The sequence below is a fragment of the Lathyrus oleraceus genome, chromosome 5 (assembly GCF_024323335.1).
Source record: "Lathyrus oleraceus cultivar Zhongwan6 chromosome 5, CAAS_Psat_ZW6_1.0, whole genome shotgun sequence".
Lineage (NCBI taxonomy): Eukaryota > Viridiplantae > Streptophyta > Magnoliopsida > Fabales > Fabaceae > Lathyrus > Lathyrus oleraceus.
In genome coordinates this window covers 604,585,019-604,605,825 of record NC_066583.1, presented here as the reverse complement: position 1 = coordinate 604,605,825, position 20,807 = coordinate 604,585,019, and the positions used below count along the sequence as shown (strand labels likewise).

The window sequence follows — 20,807 nt, the reverse complement described above, 5'->3', positions numbered from 1 at the left end:
AACGAAGAAGTCTATGTCAAACAACCCCCAGGCTTTGAAGACTTCAAGCATCCTTCACATGTATACAAACTGAAGAAAGCGCTCTATGGATTAAAATAAGCACCAAGGGCGTGGTATGATCGTCTAAGTAATTTTCTATGTGAAAAAGGTTTTGGAAAAGGCAAAGTAGACAAGACTTTATTTATCAAGAAGATAAAAGGGAACACCTTACTTGTTCAAGTCTACGTAGATGACATAATCTTCGGTTCAACCAACAAAGAAATATGTGAAGAATTTGCATTGATAATGCAAGGTGAATTTGAAATGTCTATGATGGGAAAGATGAACTACTTCCTTGGATTGCAAATCAAGCAACTAAAAGACGAAATCTTTATCAACCAATCAAAGTATTGCAAAGAGCTGTTAAAGAGATTTGAAATGGATGGTTGTAAAGCAATGTCAACACCAATGGGCTCTGGAACCTATGTTGATAAAGACGAATCGGGTGTGTCAATTGATATCACGAAGTATCGAGGTATGATTGGTTCTTTATTATATTTGACGGCAAGCCGTCCTGACATAATGTTTAACATGTGTTTATGTGCTCGCTTCCAAGCAAATCCAAAGGAGTCACATCTCACGGCGGTCAAAATAATCATGAAGTATCACAAAGTAACAACCAACATTGGCTTATGGTATCCTAAAGGGAGTGTTTGTAAGTTAATTGGTTATTCTGACGCGGATTATGCAGGTTGTAAAACAGATAGAAAAAGTACTAGTGGAACGTGTCACAACCTTGGTAATGCATTAGTCCCATGGTCCTGTAAGAAACAAGTGTGTGTTGCTCTTAGTACAGCTGAAGTAGAGCACATAGCAGCGGGTAGTTGTTGTGCACAAAATCTTTGGCTAAAGCAACAATTAAGTGAATATGGAATCGATCTTGGATGCATACCACTCTGATGCGACAACACAAGTGTGATTAACATCACAAAGAATCCGGTCATGCACTCAGGGACCAAACACATAGACATTCGACACCATTTCCTTCGTGACCATGTGCTTAAAGGCGATGTCGAAGTTACCTTTGTCGATACTCATAATCAACTAGAGGACATCTTCACAAAACCACTCGCAAAAGAACCATTTTATAGGATTCGAAGAGAACTTGGCATTTTGGATGAAGGTGATATATAACCTTATAATGAGGTCGAGGTACAAAAGTTTTTTTTTTATTTTTTGTTATTTTTTATTTTTATTGTTATTTTATGAAATTTCAATTTTTTTTACTCTGTGTAACCGATTACTCCTTATTGGGTAATCGATTACCCTTCATATTTTTGTCTTCCTTACAAATTTTTACTCTGTGTAACAGATTACTCCTTATTGGGTAATCGATTACCCTTCATATTTTTGCCTCTTTACAAATTTTCATTATGTGTAACCGATTACTCCTTATTGGATAATCGATTACCCTTCATATTTTTGCCTCTTTACAAATTTTCATTATGTGTAACCGATTACTCCTTATTGGATAATCGATTACCCTTCATATTTTTGTCTTCCTTACAAATTTTTATTTTGTGTAACCGTTTACTCCATATTGGGTAATCGATTACCTTGCATATTTTTACCTTACTCACAAATTTTAAAAACTGTGTAACCGATTACCCTCTTTAGAGTAATCGATTACCATTGTTCCTTCCAAAATTTTTTATTTTTAAATACACGTGAATTGTTGCATTGTTTATGTTAAATGCTTATTTCTTGTCTTTTTACTTAAAGTTAATCACTTCAGCATTGGTACTCTCTCTCCAACCTTCACATTCATCTCACTCTTCCAAAACTCTCCATCTTCCTTCTCCTGCATTATCACCATTAATTCCATTCAAGGCTATATTAAAACCCCACTCTCATTATCACTCTCACTATCACTCTTAATCAACTCACCATATTCTCTCTCCAGCTAGAATCCAGAAAAACCTTTCCAAAACCCTAACTTTCACAAATTCCATGGCACCTCCAAGACAAGACAAAGGAAAGAAGAAAATGGATGAAGAAGCTTCTCAACATACAGAAGAACCACATGCTGGCACTGTGAAATCTAGACGGTTGAGTTATGCTGTCCGGACTCGAACTCTAATGCCGGTAAAATATGCTAACTTCCAAGATTTTCCTTCTCATAGCTTTAACTTTGAAACTTTGCTGAAAAATTCAGGGGTAGAGAAGCTAGTTTCTGATATTGGTGATTATTACCCTGATATGATAAGAGATTTCTATACCACTATAAATTTTGGAACCGATGATTTTGGTGATCTGGTATTTATCGCTAAGGTCAAGAATGTTGAAATCTGTATGGATCTGAATCAATTGGGAACATGTCTGGAAATCCCTTCTGAAGGTGAAGCATTTCGTCAAGGAACTGAAGCTGACAATGATGCCTGGAGCAATTATAACAGTTTGGAGTATTTTGTTTCAATTTCTAGAGGCACTCAGGCTAGCCTCATGAGCCGGCAGAGATCAGAATCCTCAAGGGTAGTGAAATTTGCTAACCTCCTATCTGTGAGTGATAGGATGATACATTATGTTCTTGCCTATGTGTTGGTTCCAAAACATTCTAACTATGCCCAAATTAGTGAACTTGAACTGCAGCTTATTAGAGCCTTGAAACCGAATATGAAGATTAATTGGGCTTATGTCATTTACCAACACATGAAGCACCAATTATCTCTAAGTGGCGGACTTCCATATGGTAGAATTGTTTCGAGAATTTTGGAATTTCATGGTGTTCCGCTTCAAAGAGAACCAAAGACTCCAATGAAGGTTAGAAATTGTGAAACCAATGAGATTAATGCAATGAAGAACACTGGCATTAGTATCGGACCAAATGAAGTGTTTCGGTACAAGGATTCGGCCGCTTCTTCCGCTCCTCCAACAAATCCAGAAGGTGAAATCACAAATGCTATGCTGTATAACAAGATGTGTTCCATTGAGACCACCATGCACCATAATCACAGGGTCACTCAACGTGGAATAAAATCTCTTCGGAAACTCTTCCTTTCTTTGAACCGTCAACCTGTCCCAAGTGAAGAAGGTGCTGAGGAAAGTGATGAAGAAGGTGAAGAGGATGATGGAGTCGATATGTCAGAAAGTGATTAAGTTGGTCATCTTTTTATTTTTTAGTTTATGTTTTTAAGTTAGTACTTTTAGTTTATTTTAAGACTATGCTAAAACTGTTGGTTTATGTTATGTTTGCATTATCTTGTGTGTTATGTGGTGCTTAGTATATATTGTTTGCATGATTGATACTTATTTCTCTATTTCACCCTTTTTGTTAATGACAAAGGGGGAGAAGAAATTATTACTATGTTATTTCCTTGTTTTTTGTTTCTCTCTAACAAAAATGCAGATTTCAAAAGACTCCTTAATTCATAAATTAAGGGGGAGCATCTTTTAAGGAGCATTTGCTAGAGAAATATACTTTGATCAAACTTTCATCTTTTGGGTTGTCATCATCAAAAAGGGGGAGATTGTGAAGACATGCCTTCTTAGATGTTTTGATGACGACAAACTTCTCTACAAAGCTAAGACTGATTAACAAAAAGGATTGATCAAGATTCAAGCTCATGAACAAAGTATTTCAACTATATGATCAAGTCTTGATGAAACGCATGAAGAATCATCTTTCAAATGGATAAGATATAACACTTGAACTCTAGATATTTATAAGTGTTCAAAACATGTTTCATTCATGCCATAATCATTGAAAGCATTTTTATGCATCAAACAAATCATAACACTTCACTCTTTTAAATATTTTTCAAATTTGTGACAAAGTAACCGATTATCCAGTTTGGGATAACCGATTACTCTGTGTTAATTTCAAATATTTTTGAACGTTGAAAACAAGTAATCGATTATCCTTTCTGAGGTAACCGATTACTCTGAGAAAATTTCAAATATTTTTTTAACGTTGAATGCAAGTAACCGATTACCCATATTAAGGTAATCGATTACCACTGATCCAGAGGCAAAAATCAATGCATCTCTTCATGGAAACTTTTTTGTTTTCTTTACCATGAACCATGGAATCCTTTGGATAATTGCATTCATTTGAGGAGGTGTTTAAACAATATATAAACATCATTTTTCCTGATTTCTATTTCACCTCCTTGCAAAATTTCAAATCATTTACACACATTCTCTCAAACTTTTTAAGTGTTCTTCCAAATTTTCTTAAGAGTGAAACCTTGCATAAACTTTCATTTTCAGCATCATAGTTTCATTTCATACAAAGAACACTTGTATATTTATTGTGAGAATTGAGTGTTACAAAGGAGAAGATCAATTGATAAATTGATATACTTCAAAACTTTGAACTATTTCATCTTCTACAAAAAATTCAGAATTATATTTCTTGATTACAACTTATTTTTAGGATTGTTAAGAATAAGTTTGTAAGGTGTTATCCTTGTTATCCGGTGTGTGGATACAAGAGGTCCTTTTGTGAGAAATTGAGTCTCGATTGAACTTTAAACATTGTAAATCCAAGAGGATTGTTCTTGGTGTGTTAGAATTAGATAGAAAGACCTTAAGGTGTCTTGTCTAGGAATCTAACATTATAGTGAAATTCTCTTTCGTGTTGAAAGGGGGGTGGAGTACTCTCAATCTGTGAGGGGAACCACTATACATCGTGGTGTTCTTTACTTTCCGCACTTTACCGTTTTTCATCACATAAGCATCTCAGAAAGTAAAAGTCATAAACCGTCAAAAATCCGGAAAATCGTCTAAGTGCCTCATTCACCCCCCCCCCCCCCCCCTCTCCTCTAAGGCACTCCTTAAACTTACAATTGACATCAAAGCAGGTTATAGGTAACCTGTTCCTAAAAGATCCGCATGGCTTCCGCAAGCACGAATCCAGTTTTTAAAGACGGTGGAAGTAGTAACAAACCACCACTATTCTCTGGAGAATATTTCGATTTTTGGAAGATCCGTATGAAGGCACATCTAGAATCTCAAGGAGAAGGCATATGGGAAGTCGTTGAAGGGGTTATTTAACCAATTATTCACCAAAAAGAGGTTCCAAGTACGAATCATATATCACCAATACAAAGCTCCAAAGATAATCACCAATTTCCATAATATTTCAATTCCATTACTCCAAAATGTCACTCATTTTTCCCTTCCTATTATATTTTCAAATAAAAATTATAATTGTTTTATTTTATTTAGAAAAAGAATTTAACTCCAAAATAATGCAATTTATCTTCATTATTACACGAAAGTCAAAGGAAAGACCTCTGAACTCGAAAAATGACAAAACGGTCGAAAAATGCTCGAAGTTTCCCGGACCAACCGAATCGCCGACAACTTGAAAACTAATGCATATGGTTTTTAAACTAATGCACAATGTTAAGTCATTAGTGACTTGAAAACTAATACATTATGTTATTGCAACATAAGAGAACTTGATTCGAAGATGAATGCATATGGTTTGAGGTGCTCTCTCTAAAATTATGGCGTGGAGACTACAACTCACTTCTTTTTGAGATGTAGGTACGCTTTACTTTTTGAAATTGGATGGAGCGATTGTTTGGCATGAACATTAGTATAACTAGTTATGATAACTTATTCAAAATTGTTGGTATAAGTTGGAGCTCTCAAATTCAGAACTGATAATTGCTCTCATGATAATAATTCTTTGAAAAGTATGACACACAAGAAATTATATTATATTTTAAAATGGTAACATTGACTTTGATAGAGACATTCATCATGTTAAACAATTGGTCTATATGACACATGCTTCTTTCAATGGGCATATGTACTCTTCAATTCACGAGTTTACGATTATTAAATATTTTGACATCAAATATTGACCTCATCTCGAAGCTATAATCATACAAGTTAAGTGCAACTCGAATGTAGGTTCAAGAGGAAGTCTTTGTATATTAACTTGTGGTGACATATTTATGGACAAATTATGAACATTCCTGAGAGCTTTCACAGCTAAGATTAGAATTTGCACAATCTTTCAAGTTTAATTGCATAAAATTATGCTTGTTATCGGCTATGCTAACAGACGACTTGAAACTCACTCAATATTATTCATTCTTGCATTTTCTAATTTGAATATTGTCTCTTGACATCTTTTAGTTATATGGACCGACAAATATGAAAAATCATAGGATTTGAGTTTCAAAAAGCCCATATTTTTAGATTTTTTTAATACGGACCTAAAAAATCCACTATCCATTAAATGTTTCACTCCAAAACAACTCATTAATTTTATTTTGCCTCACTAAATTTTATCTCTCTTATATTTAATCATTCTCTTTTAAATATTACTCCCTCTGTCCCATATTATAACCAAATATCACCTTTTTAGATTCATTAAATAATTAATGTATCTAGTCTATATATAGATTAGATATATTAGTTATTTAATGAATCTAGAAAGGTGAAATTTGCTTATAATATGGGACGGAGGGAGTATATATTAATATAATTAAATTAATAATCAATTTTTTTTATGTTTTATTTCATAGTTTTCTCGTATTTTATTAATTTCTCTTATTTTAAATGTTTGATTATTATTATATACAATTTAAATATGTATTATATTTAAAAATATATTATAGTATTTATAACAAATAATATAGTACTAAAAAATATATTATGTTTAAAATAATATAATTTTTTATTATATTTATAATAAATATTAGTTTTTTATTTTAATTTTTTTATAAAAAATAATTTTAAATTTAGATCCAGATAGCTCATACAGCATCGGATTCGGGTATTAATTTTTGAGCCCATATTACAATAGAACTTTTTTTTCGACCATAAAAAAACCTAAAACCCATTTAAGACCGGATAACCCATTTTGACACGCTTCAATAAAAGAATCAAAACATTCTCATTTCTATGAAAGATAAAACATAATTCCAGAAACTTATTTATCCTCTCAGTTCCCCACATGCACCTCTTATTATTGTACGATTAAACATGAGTAGCGTCTCAAATTGCTTCACCAACATCTCATTTGAAGGAAACTGATATAATCGGCTAAAACAAAAGATTTGTGGGTTGGTTTTCTGAAATTATATTCAACAATCAACACTACTCTGTAGAAGAATTTTCAAACCAGAGTTACAATCACAATTACAACTAATATGTCACTGTTTATGTGAGATAATTACCTCAAGGCTCACAGAACGTGTTGTGCGTTTTGGCTGTGATTGGCATATCTAAAGGCCCAGAATGGAAAGATCAGTTTCTTTTGACTTGGCTCCAGAATTCTCAACTTCTTCCTTTTCAGTGACTAACCAATTGTAAGGAAGTTGGATTTTAGTTCCAGACCTAATGCTGTTTTTTTGTACATAATCAAAGAAAAGTTGGGGCGCATCAGTGTCTGGTAAGTGTTCCAAGAAGCTAGAGTCAGGATAATATTTCATTAGATCCTTGATTCCCAAGGGTTTCAAGAAGGTAGAGTCAAGATAATATTCCATTGTATCCATCATTACCAAGCGTACTCCCCATTTATTTATTAACAAACCTGGGCAGGCTTTAAATGTGATATGCGCTCCAGTTTTTAAGAAATGGCAGTGCTCTCGAGAGATATAAATTAGCCAAAGATATTTGCAGCCATCAATTTTGTGCAGTTCCAAATTAAGGGGCATATCGAAGCGTTCCTCTGTGTGTTCACTTTCAAAAGAAAGATATAAAGGATATGGGAGTGTTGAGGAAAATGAATCCTGTGGAGAACCAGAATTCCCAAGATGATTGCTTACCTCAAATGCCACACAGAAGGCAAAGCCAAACTTCTTGTCAAACTCATCAAAATCTACTATCCTTACTATTGAACCGCCATCAAATTGGTGATCGAACCATCTTGGAATACAACTACTTGCTGGAAAAACAGTGTTTTTCCAATCACAAGGTACAACAATGTCAAAGCCACCCCGAAAGTGACAGGGATTCTGGTACCAGAAGAAAAATAACACATAAGTATATTATAGCTAGAGTGCAAAAAATGGTATATAGTTATTAGCCACGAAAAGTATCGAGTAGCTTGCAGATAATGATTAGTCACCTAAATGCAGCCAAAAAAAAAACATAATATAATTACCACATCGGGAAAACCATTCTAATGAGAGCATGAAAAAATATTTGAGTTTATGAGAATGCATCAAGTTGGTTTAAATATGTTGGCATTAGACGTCTTCCCGATTGCATAAGTTAGATCTGAATTTTGTTTATATGAAAAAGAAAATACAATGAATGAAAGCTAGAGAATTGGGGGAATGTAAGCAACGTACGCACCAGAAATAGTCTTTGTAACCACGAACATTCTACAGATTGAATTTTGGATTTAACCGTGAACTTAGGGCAGTCAAATATATAAAATCCTGACCTATGATCACGAGATCCCGCTGCTATGTTAAAATATTTTCCTCCAGAAACACTTTTTGAAGGTAGGCCGAGTTCAATAGTTTTAAGCTCATGGCAATGCGATAAGTTCACATATGCTAGGTTGGCAGGAAAGCAGAAATAATGAGGTAGTGAACGCATCTTGTTTCCTTGTAGATTTAGTCTTTCTAACCTGATTAACCATTTAATAGTATCTGGTACTTCATGAAGATTGCAAAAGCTTAAATCTAGAGATATCAAAGAACTTATATGATCAATACCAGGTAGAATTGTAAGAGGTCGAATTGTAAGAGGTAGAATTGTAAGAGGTAGAATTGTAAGACTTGAGCAACCATAGAAATCTAGAGTTACAAGGGATACCATATTAATCCTATCGGGCATTTCAACCAGATTTGTGCAGTTTCTCAAACTCAAGAATTTAAGGTTTGTCAAATCCCCAATGGATTCATGAACTTTGGATAAAGCTGTACATTCATCCATATCAAGGTACTCGAGATTTGATGCGCCGTTAAAGTCTGGAGTCTTTTCAAGTTTTGTACAACCAGAAAGGCGTAGAACTCTCAAAGAACTTAATCTTGATACACTACCAAAATCAAGGTCAACCAAACTGCTGCAGTTTTGCAAACATAAGAAAACAAGTTTAGTAAGACGTCCAATTGATGGATGGACCTGTATTAAGTTTGTGCATCCTGTAAAATCTAATCGCTCCAATTTTGGTGTCCAAAAAAAATTTGGAGTCTCTACAAGATACTTGGTGTTACTCAAATCCATCCTTTTCAAATTAGGTAGTTCCTATAAAGAGAATTAGCAACCGTCAGTAAAAACGTTTCAATAAGACTTGAATTTTATTAACTTGTCGTAGTGTGATTTCAAAATTAAGTGCAAACTTTTATAAAAAATTATTATGTAATTAGTAATAAGAGTTACCTAATCTCTCGGGCTTAAGTTATTGACTGATGATTAGCCAGTTAGTACATTGAGATTATGACACATGAATGACTAACATCTATTTAGAATATTATATTTAGTTTAATATTTTCCTTTTGGAAATAAAAATAAATGAATGAAGATTTTTTTTTATAATTTTGTTAGTTAGTTTCTCTTCTTCTTCCCTTTAGTCTTAGATTCCTAATTTCTATAGTTTTCATAATTGTAGCATAAAAGAGCCTAACAAATACCTTATAAGTAATTTCAAATGATTGTTTTAAAAACTTGAAGAAAAAATAACAAGATGTTGATTCTGAGACTACATAGCTACAAATTTTAAATGGAAAAGAACTAGTATTAAAATACCTTGCGACCTTCCCACAGTCGTTGAATGCTACTATGAGGCATATTCAATTCCACGAGATAATATGGCTCAAAATTTGACGGCAAAGAAGTAAAAGGGCATCCATGCCACAAAAGATATCGCAAGTTGTTGGAAAGAAAATCCAAATTTCCTGAAAAGTTGTTATGATACAATATGAGAAGTGCAAGGTTCCTCATTTTTAAAAATCCTTCAGCCCTGCATTTGGAGAAACTTTCCTTTTGATCCAGAACTATAGCTTTAATATTCATTGTTCCCTGGGAAAAGAATAGAGTAAACATAACATAGACAGAGAAAAAAAAAAGAAATTACCTGACCAAACCATTTTAGAAACATAAAATTACCAATATATACTATATTACAATGTCGAAATTTTTAATGGAATAAGAAAATCATGGAATCAAAGTGTGTTTAAATTAAATGTGAAAAAATTACTTAGTACTACATAGTAATTGGTTTTCTTAAAGTTCCTTGTTTAAAACTAGTTTCCAGTATGAATGTTAATTGAAATGAACTCCATGATGATATTCTAGGAAAAATTGGTAAAAATGTGAAAACCAAAAGATAATCAAAATGATATATAAAACTATACCAATAATAAATGATTATTATCATTTCCCCCCATATAACCCCACACAAGTTAAATTCACTCAACAAGTATAAATTGCAATTGCACCCTCTAGTTTGGGAAACATAACTTATTACCGTTTCTGTTGTCAAGACTTGATAGAAATCATGGTATTGCCATAATCTACTCCACGATCCGGGTTCTTCGGGAAATCGGTGTCGGACAATTTTCTTGCCCAATTTTTGTAACATATCATGCATATGAATCTCCTGGTTTTTAATGGTAATTAGAGATTTCTCAAGGATTCTTTGAATTCCAATGCGAGGGTGTAATCCACAAGCATCTAGAATTCGATTAACATAAACTTCCCTCTCCCCTTTAAAGAAACAAGCAATGTGCAAAAATATCTCCTTCTCTTCATGTTGTAGTCCATCAACACTCATCTGAAGCACATCCATAATTTTACTGTCTGGATTGTTCTTCAATCTATCCAAAGCATCTCTCCACTGAGTAGCATCTCGGGTACACAAGAAAGAGCCTATTACTTTAATTGCTAACGGGAGATTTTGAGCATATTTTAGTATCTCTGGAATCAACTCAACGCAATCGCTACTTTGGTCTTCACCTTTGAAGGCTCTTGTACGAAAAAGTTCACAGGCATCATTACTATTCAACATGGGAACTTTATGTACTGTATCTGCCCCATATACTCTTAAAATATGCTCATCCCTTGTGGTTATGATTATTCTACTACCACTCCAAAGTAAATTAGGATTTATACCCAATTCCTGCAATTGCTCTAATTGATCAACATTGTCAAGAACTAGAAGGACCTTAATGCTACTGTGAAGCCTATTTAACATAATCCCGGCGATTTCACAAGTATCGTACGAGTCTAGATTTCTTTCGTCAAGAGTTTGACGAAGAATTTGTTTTTGTACCGCAACGACACCACCCTCCATATAAATTTTGCTAGTGTTACTAATAAAACCGCGTGCATCAAACTGATAAGAGATCCTATCATACAAAACAGTAGCATGAGTCGTCTTTCCTACTCCACCCATCCCCCATATTCCGAGAACCCGAAAATCATCCTCTTTTGAGTTCAATTTTAGAAGCTTTTCTAATTCTTGTACGCGAGGTTGCATCCCAACAAGATCACTACTAAACCCTGAGAATTTATGATTCAATGCTTTTATTACTGCTTGAACAATTTTTTCAATCTCTGTAAACTCTGGCCTGAAAGAGGAAAAACAAAAACACTGTACTAATCTACAAGATATTTGATGAATTGTGTATAAAAATAAAGTGATTCATTTTTTGACTTACTTATTTCTAACATCAAATCCAACCAAATTGGCGAAATGAGTGAGAGCTCTCCGCCATCGATCAACCTTATCTAGGTCAGATGTGAACAATTTAGTGTACGAATCAAACGCGCTTTTGAAAACCCCAGACTGCTTTCGAACATGAGATGGATTAACGTCATAGAAAACGGGGATAGCAGTTTGCATCAACTGTTCGTGGCATTCCGCGATATCGGCAATTTCATCCAAACACCACTTTGATTCAGAATATGCTTTCGAGAAGACAACTATGGAAACCCTTGAATCTCGAATTGCTTGTAGAAGCTGCGGTGAAATGGATTCTCCTTTCTGGAGATTTTGATCGTCCTTGAAGACGGAAATGCCTTTTTTGATAAGATGGTGATAGAGATGATCGGTGAAAGTGTTGCGAGTGTCAGTGCCTCGGAAACTGAGAAACACGTCGTGTTTACAGATTCTGTGAGTGGAAGCCATGGGTACAAAAACGATTCTCGCCAAAGAGATGACTAGCAGATGAGAGGCGGTTGTAGGAATTTCTAACTAATCAACCACTGAAAAGTTGACTTGTGATTTGCTTGGGAAGACCTCAACTCAAGTATGGAAAAAGGACTATTTGTCCGGACTGTCCCATTGTTGAAAAAAAAATTTCAAACTATCCTATTTTTTTATTTGGATTCGTCATTCATTGGGCGAGACGATGAAAAAGATCTTTTTATTGATTGGCCGAGTTAGTGAAGGGTGTGTTTTTTTTTTTTTTAATTATTATATAATTAAATAATTTTATTAAAATTATTATTAAATAGTTTTTTAATTAATTCTATATTTAAATAATAAAATATATTTTTTAAAAATAATAATAACATTTTTATAAAAATATTTAAAATAAAATATTAATAATAATAGTTTTTTATAATAATAATAGTTTTTTAATATTGTTTTTTAAAATATTAATAATAAAATGTTTTTTTAAAATATTAATAATAGAAATGATTTATTTTTCTAAAAATTACAATGGAAGAAATACATTTTATTGATATAGTAGAAGAAATACATTTTATTTATAGTGACCGCCTGTTCTACATCTTGTGCCAACTTTTTTGCGTTTTCCCTTGCCCAAGTCTTCTTGTCTTTGTCTTGCGGGAGACGGAGATGAGTCGGAAGACAATTCATCATGAGCGTCTTGTTGTTGATGTTGTTATTGACTTTGATGTTGTTGTGATGTGTTTGGAGGCATATCCATACGGTCGAGATCTTGAATGCGAAAAGAAGGGATATTCATTAGATGATCATCAGTGAGGTCATAGTTGGGTAGTGAATGTGGGAGTTGTGCGTAGGTGCTGGGTTGGGTGTGTTGGATAGGAGGATAATAGACATCATCAGGGTTGTATGTAGGAGTGGGTTATGCGAATGTGGTGTTAGATGTTTGGGGTTGAGAATGAGGGTTTGAGTATTCAAAGTTGGGTTGAGGAATTGGAGTATATTGTATGGGTGGGCGTAGGTTGGTTTGTTGTTGATATTGTTGGTTGTAATAGTAGTTTGTTTGAGGGAATGGAGTGTGGGGATTATGGTGTTGGGTTGAGGTGGAATAAATTGTGTGTTGTTGTGTGGTTTGGGTGTGTTGGTAAGTTTGTTGAGCTAAGGATGATGGTTGGTTATGTTGTTGTGGGGGTGATGTTGTTTGTTGGGTTGAAGAAGCTACACGTTGACGGGGATCATTCAAAAACTGTGTTGGAGCAACGTGCATAAAAGGAATTGATAAAAACCAATTCATGTATTCTCTAACCGGCTTAGACTCACCAAGTACCGAGTTTCCTTGTAACACCAAATGCCTTCTTCTTTTCCATTCTTTTAGCTCTTCTTTGTTTAAATCTTGCCAATGTGTGACCCAAGCTTGGACCATAGTCATGTTATGGTGTTCACTTAGACATCTTGGCTGAGACGGTATTTGTTGTTCAAATCCAAATTGGAGTTTGACTCGACTCGTTTGATGCATCTCAACGGTAAAGAAACATACCATATATGTTGTTGCACTCCAAACTCGGCTGTCACTATAATCAGGCACTGGATATTGTATGTATGGCCTCCAAATAAACTGTTAAAAGAAACATAGCTATTAGAATGTATAAAATAAATTTAAATAAGTTGAATATTATAATTAATCATTCTTACATCGTTTTCTTCCATGTGTTCTATTGCAACACGGTACCCTCGCAGATGATGACGAGGATTATTTCTGTAATTCATACCTCGTTGGCACCATCTTGCATATTAAAAAAAAAACCTTAAAGCGACGTATAAATAATTTTGAGAAATATAAATTGCATTTAAATGAAAATCCTTACCTTAATGCATAAGGATGTGATGGAACCTCGTTACTAACCAGGGCTAACAAGGGTATGCGTGTGAATGCCCATACAGTTAGTAATACAACACAACCTTTTATGCTCTTGACTCCTTTATGGGCTGCCTTGCACATATGTCTATATAGTGTCGCCAGACAAGCAGAACCCCACCTGTATGTATTACATTTTTCTAGGTCTCCTACTAAAGGTAACCAAGAAGAATGCAACAAATTGCGACTCTTATCTGGCATTAAAAAAGTAGCAATTAAAAGTAAAATATAAATTTTTGAATGAAGAATATTTTCTGCCTTAGTCGGGTTAGGGTTATTTTTCAGTTGTGTTAATACGGCTTCTAACCAAACAATTTTGACAGAAGCCCCATTTTTATCTGAAGTTGTTGGTTCGATGCCCAAATTCTCCATGTAAACATCATTGGTTACGTTTGTTGGGCCATTAACAGCTTTACCATTGATTCAGAGACCGAGTAACATACTCACATCCTCTAGTGTGATAGTACATTCACCCGTTGGTAAATGAAAGGTATGTGTCTCGGGTCTCCATCTCTCTAACAATGCAACAATTAATTTAGAATCTACTTTTAGACTTGCAATCTTCGCCACATTTGCAAAATCGACTAGTTCCAAGTACGGTATTATAACCGCACTTGGTTGAATGTATGTATGTGAATGGACCCGGAACCTACCGTCTTGCTGAAATTCAAATAAAAATGGTAATAAATATTTGATGTGATATTTACATATTGAATTTGTGAAATAGATTTGAAGGAGACTTACGTATTCGACAATGTTTTCCTCCGTCCCACGGTGTGATTCGCCCATCCGCAACAAAGACATTTTGGAATTGAAGATAGTGAATATTTGTAGAGAGTAAGTATTTGTGAAATAGAAATTGTAGGAAGGTGATGAGAAAGAATTGGAGAGGAAAGGATTATTTATAGTGGTAAAAAATAATAAATATATAGGTTAGAATTGTACAGGTTGATTGGACAATTAATGGAATGCATGCAAAATATTTTTGCAAGGAACCCCTGCAACCACAAGATTCCCACGCTGATTGGAAATCGCACTGCCAAAAAGCATGCGTGCAGACTCGTCCCTTTGATGGACGAGTTAACCTTTGTAATGTGTGGGCTCGTCCAATGGAATGACGAGCTTAGTCATGTGCCGTGTTGCCTCGTCCAATGAATGGGCGACTTGTTCTTCTAGGGTTATGGCTCGTCCAATGAATGGGTGAGCTAGTGAAGGCTAGGGTTTTCACGTTTTCTCTCTCTTCCAATTGAATGACGAGCTGCATGTGATTTGTATAGGATTTGGTTTACTAGGATTATGTTTTGTTGACTATAAATTGCATTAATATCTTCATTCATTCTCACCAAACCAAATCTACTACATTTATATCTTTACTTATTTTCATCAAACCAAATATTCTACATTCATATCTCTTTCATCTTACCAAATATTATTCACATCTTCAACCATTCTCATCAAACCAAATCTACTACATTTATATCTTTACTTATATTCATCAAATCAAATATTCTACAATCATATCTCCTTAATCAAATCAAATATTCCACATTCATGGCTCAAAAAAAATTAATTGTGTCTATTCATTCTGAAGGGTCCCTTTTCACAGATGCAAATGAGGGATTCTCATTTTGCAATACGAATTTGCATATGTTCAAAATCCGCATCAACTCTGACTTCCATCATTTAAAAGACCGTATTGAAAAAAAGTTACAAAGTTATGTTGAAGACATCATTTATCGCCATCCATTATTTAATGGAGATGATAATACCGTCTTTAACATAATGACACCCATTGAGACTGACAAAGATGTCAAGTCGATGTTTCAATGTCATATAAGATTATGTCAATTACCCACCATTGAGATATATGTTCGTCTAGTCGAAAATCTTGAAGAACAACCGAGTCACAATGAAAATCTTGAAGAACAACCGACTCACAATGAAAATCTCTGTTATCCAACGCAATTTGTACAGTCACACGAGTACGGAATGAGTCAAGCCATTGACGAAGAACCGACTCAAAATAATGAACCTTTCATACCAAATGAAGAGGTAGGCGAGAATAGTGAGGATGATCTTGAGGAGGTTCGATTTGAAGATCTATTTGGTGTTAGCGATGATGATGGCAATGAAGACATCTTTGACACACCGACCGTTGCACTAAGAGCGCAACCAATTAGTTTGTACAACCCACCTGTGCACATGCAAAACATAAGTTTGGATGATGCTGAACCAATCTCCGTTTTCGGAAGTTTCATACCAACTCACAATGCTGACTAAATAGAGGAGGGCATCGAGTATGAAAATAAGGAAGAGTGTGTTCTGGCGTTGCAACAATGGCATATAAAATGTAGTCTAGATTTTTCTGTGGTTAAATCTGACAATGTACGTTTTGTCATCAAATGTAGAAATTCAACATGCAATTTCAAATGCAGGGTCTCTTTGCGTAAGGGCAACTCAATGTGGAAAGTTGGTAAGTCTGGTGGGCCTCATACGTGCACAACCACTTCCATGTCACAAGACCATACAAAACTCAGTTCAGAAATGTTTAGTAAGAGCATAATGGAGCTTGTAAATCGAGACACTTCTCTTAAGGTGAAGGTTATCATCGCTCATGTTGCTGAGAAATACAGGTATATCATATCCTACAAAAAGGCATGGATTGCAAAGTGTAAGGCAATTGAGTCGCTGTATGGAAATTGGGAGACATCTTACAACGATCTGCCGCAGTGGATACTAGTAATGAAAACATATCTACCAGGTATCATTATAGAATTGCAATCCTTACCTGTGATTTCAAATGATGGTTCACACTTGGGTGACCAAAGGATATTTCATCGTCTGTTTTGGGTGTTTCGACCATGTATACGTGGTTTCGCGTATTGTAAACCTGTTGTGCAGGTTGGTGGAATATGGTTGTATGGCAAGTACAGAGGGACTTTGTTGATGGCTGTGGCACGGGATGGGAACGGAAACATATTTCCGATAGCGTTCGCATTGGTTGAAAGTGAGACAAAGGAAGCTTGGAGTTTCTTTCTTAAGAATTTAAGAATACACGTTACCCCCCCCCCCCCCAAGCAAATATGTGTCTAATATCAGACAGGCATGAATCGATAAAGAGTGCATATAACAATCCGGAAAATGGATGGCAATATCCTCCATCATCACACGTCTATTGCATTAGACACATCGCGCAAAACTTCATGCGCAAGATTAAAGACAAGGATCTGCGTAAAATAGTTGTTAACATGGGTTATGCGTTAACAGAGGCAAAATTTAACTACTATCGGGGGGAAATCCGAAGAACAAACAATGACGCTTTATCATGGATAGACAACATCCCTCGGGAGAAGTGGGCAAGGGCATTTGATGGAGGGCAACGCTGGGGTCACATGACAACTAACCTAGCAGAAGCAATGAACTCGGTGCTAAAAGAAACCTGAAACCTTCCAATCACTGCATTAGTCAAATCTACGTACTATCGATTATGATCACTATTTGGTAAAAGAGGTCATCAATGGACAAAAATGTTAGCCTCTGGGCAGGTTTTCACTGATAACTGCAACAAGGGGATGGTTGAGGAAGTCATCAAAGCTAACACGCATAACGTCATGCAGTTCGATCGCAAGAGATTTTATTTAATGGTCCAAGAGAAGATTAATCATAACGATGGTCGACCAACCGAAACATTCAGCGTTGATCTAAGGAAACAACATTGTGATTGTGGGAAATTTCAGACATTTCACTTACCTTGCTCCCATGTAATCGCAGCATGTTCGAGCATACGCCAAGACTACTCCATTCACATTCCAGACGTCTTCAAAATTCTTAACATGTTCAAGGTCTATAAGGAGAGTTTCCTAGGATTTCCCCATGAGGAGAATTGGCCATAATATGAAGGATTTACTCTTTGCCACGACGACTCTATGAGAAGGAGGAAGAAAAGGCGCCCAAACAGCACTAGGATTAGAACCGAGATGGACGACGTTGAGAAGGAAAAGAGAAGGTGTGGAATTTGCCGTAAAATAGGACAAATGCGTAGGAAATGTCCTAATGTTGCAGGACCGTCCCAGCGACCATCCAGATGATTATGTTGTTATTTTAAATATCCGTCCAGATGATTATGTTGTTTTTTTAATTATTAACTACTATGCACGTACTATATATAAACCATTGTGTATTTCTAATGTCTTTTGGGAACAAACAATTATGAAATACATTTGATAATTAAAGGCTTCTGGTTACAAAGTACGACCACATCAACTAAACAACAACAACAACAACCAACACAAGTGGTAATTAAAAAACTAATCAACAACAACAAGCAACACAAGTGGACCTTCAACTCCTCTATTAACTTCACCATTATGTGCCGAAAACATACACTGAACATCTTCATCATTTTCTATACGATCTAGGTAATACATGTACGTACCATCGGGGCTTGCATCAGTCAACGTTATGTATGGACAATGATACTCTACTTTCCTCACCTTCATACGACGTCCGCCCAACTGTTGGAAGCCAGTGTAGATGGCTGAAATCAGTGTTCTGAAATTCCATTGCGGATCGAGACAAACACTGATTTTTTTACCATGTCCATAAAATACAAGACCCCAAACAGACATTTTTACCAAAATAAAGGATTTTGTGCTCTGAGTTAATTTTTTAAAAGTCCTGCTATTTATAGAAAATTAATACTCTCGGTCAATCATTGGCCGAGACAGTACAAACACAAAGCAATTGCTCGGTCATTGAAATTTTGGAGGGAAACATATCATTCGAAATTTTTTGGAGGGAAACATATCATTCCCAAAAAATTATTGAAATTTTGGAGGGAAACATATCATTTTTATTATTAATATTTTAAAAAAAATCATTTCTATTAATATTTAAAAATAATAATTATTTTTATTATTAATATTATAAAAATAATCATTTTTATTATTAATATTTTAATAAAACAATATTAGAAAACTATTATTTGTATTTTATAAAAATATTATTATTATTTTTAAAAAAATCAATTTTATTATTTAAATATAAAATTAATTAGAAAACTATTTAATAATAATTTTAATAAAGTTATTTAATTATATAATAGTTTTTTAAATAAAAAAAACGATCCCTTCACTAGCTCAGTCGATGAATGGCCGAGCCTACTCAGCAAAAAATCTTCTTCATCATCTCGCCCAATGAATGGACGAGCCCAAATAAGAAATGGGGCAGTTTGGGAAAAAAAATCAGACTGGGGTATTGTGGGAAAAAAAATTCAACAATAGGGCAGTATGGGAATTTAGTCATGGAAAAAGACCACAACTATGCATGAAAAAGAGACTTTTATCATTTGTAAATAAATAAAAAAATCTTAGGTATATTCTTCGGTTATTTTTTTTTTATATTTAAAAATTAATGTATCTAATTCATATATGGTCTAAATACGTTAATCGTCAAATATATTTAAAATTAAAATTTACTTATAATAGCGATCAAAGTGTGTATGTTAATTTATTAGAAAACTGAAACTCAATACTTCCTAAATAGAGGTGGAAAAATATGGCCACTAAGCAATACTAAACTCCCTAGATTATTACAAGCATGATCCAACAAATAACAAATAATAATAATAATATAATTCTCTTTCTAAATTAAATTGTCTAGTTTATCTATGAGATGTCACATTGTCAGACTTCTTCCTGAGCTTTTGAAATACTTCAAGCTTGAGCGATTTAGTAAAGATATCAATTATCTGCTGCTTGGTGCTGCAATAATTCAATTGAACATTTTCCTTCATTTACTAAATCATGGAGGAAGTGAAAACACACATCAATATGTTTGCTCTTGCCATGCATAACCGGATTCTTTGAGAGCTTGATGGTAAAACGGTTATCACAAAAAATCACTGGACTTTTGTTTACATTGTAGTCCAACTTCGACAACGCCCTCTTCATCTAAATCAATTGGCAGGCACAAGTTGACGCAACTATAAATTCTGCTTATGTGGCGTTGAGTGTGACTATAGATTGCTTTCTTGATGACCATGTCACCGTTGCATTGCTAAGTATGAAGGCATGGCCCGAGGTGTTTTTCCTGTCATTGATACATCTAGCATAGTCGTTGTCTATTTATCCCACAAACTCTTGATTGCTTGATATTTGATAGAAAATCCCATAACACACAGTTCTTTGCACATGCCTCGGTATTCTCTTTGTTGCCATAAGGTGTGTTTCAGTTGGCTTGGTCGTATATCTATCGACAACACTAACTGCATACATCACGTTCAGCCTGGTAGTGGTTAAATATATCAAGCTACCAACAAGTTGCTTGAACATGGAGCTATTTACTGTCAGACTTGTATCATATTTATCAATTTAAACCCCAAGAACAGTAGGATTTGGGATCAAGTTGCTTTTCTCCTTCCCAAAATTATTTAAGACCTTTGTGGCATATCTCTTTTGAGAGATAAAGATTCCATTGTCGAGCTGGATAACCTCCAAGCTAAGGATGTAGTGCATTCTTCCTAGATAAGACATTATAAATTCCTCCATCATTGATTATTTCAATTCTTTCAACATAGCTTCATCATTCCCAGTATAAATCAAATTATCGACATATAAGCTAATGATCAGATCTTTCCCTTGTTGGTAGATCTTGGTGAACAAGGTCTGCTCGCTTGCTTCTTTATCAAAGCTCGTGTTTCTGAAGTATGCATCGATCCTACTAAACCAAGCCCTCGGTGCTTGTTTAAGATCGTACAAAGCTTTCTAGAGCTTGTATGTCTTATTTTTCTCATGCTTTATTTCA

The 20,807-nt window shown here is 34.7% G+C and overlaps 1 protein-coding gene across 1 annotated transcript; it reads right to left on the bottom strand.

Moving 5' to 3' along the window:
• Nucleotides 1-7,057: 7,057 nt before the first annotated feature.
• Nucleotides 7,058-12,281, bottom strand: LOC127086926 (disease resistance protein RUN1). The gene is made up of 5 exons (XM_051027751.1): nucleotides 11,616-12,281; nucleotides 10,424-11,525; nucleotides 9,703-9,975; nucleotides 8,302-9,201; nucleotides 7,058-7,958 (listed from the first exon to the last, which is right to left on the bottom strand). The coding sequence occupies exons 1-5, from the start codon at nucleotides 12,083-12,085 to the stop codon at nucleotides 7,227-7,229; spliced, it is 3,477 nt and encodes a 1,158-aa protein (XP_050883708.1). The 5' UTR covers nucleotides 12,086-12,281; the 3' UTR covers nucleotides 7,058-7,226.
• Nucleotides 12,282-20,807: the final 8,526 nt, after the last annotated feature.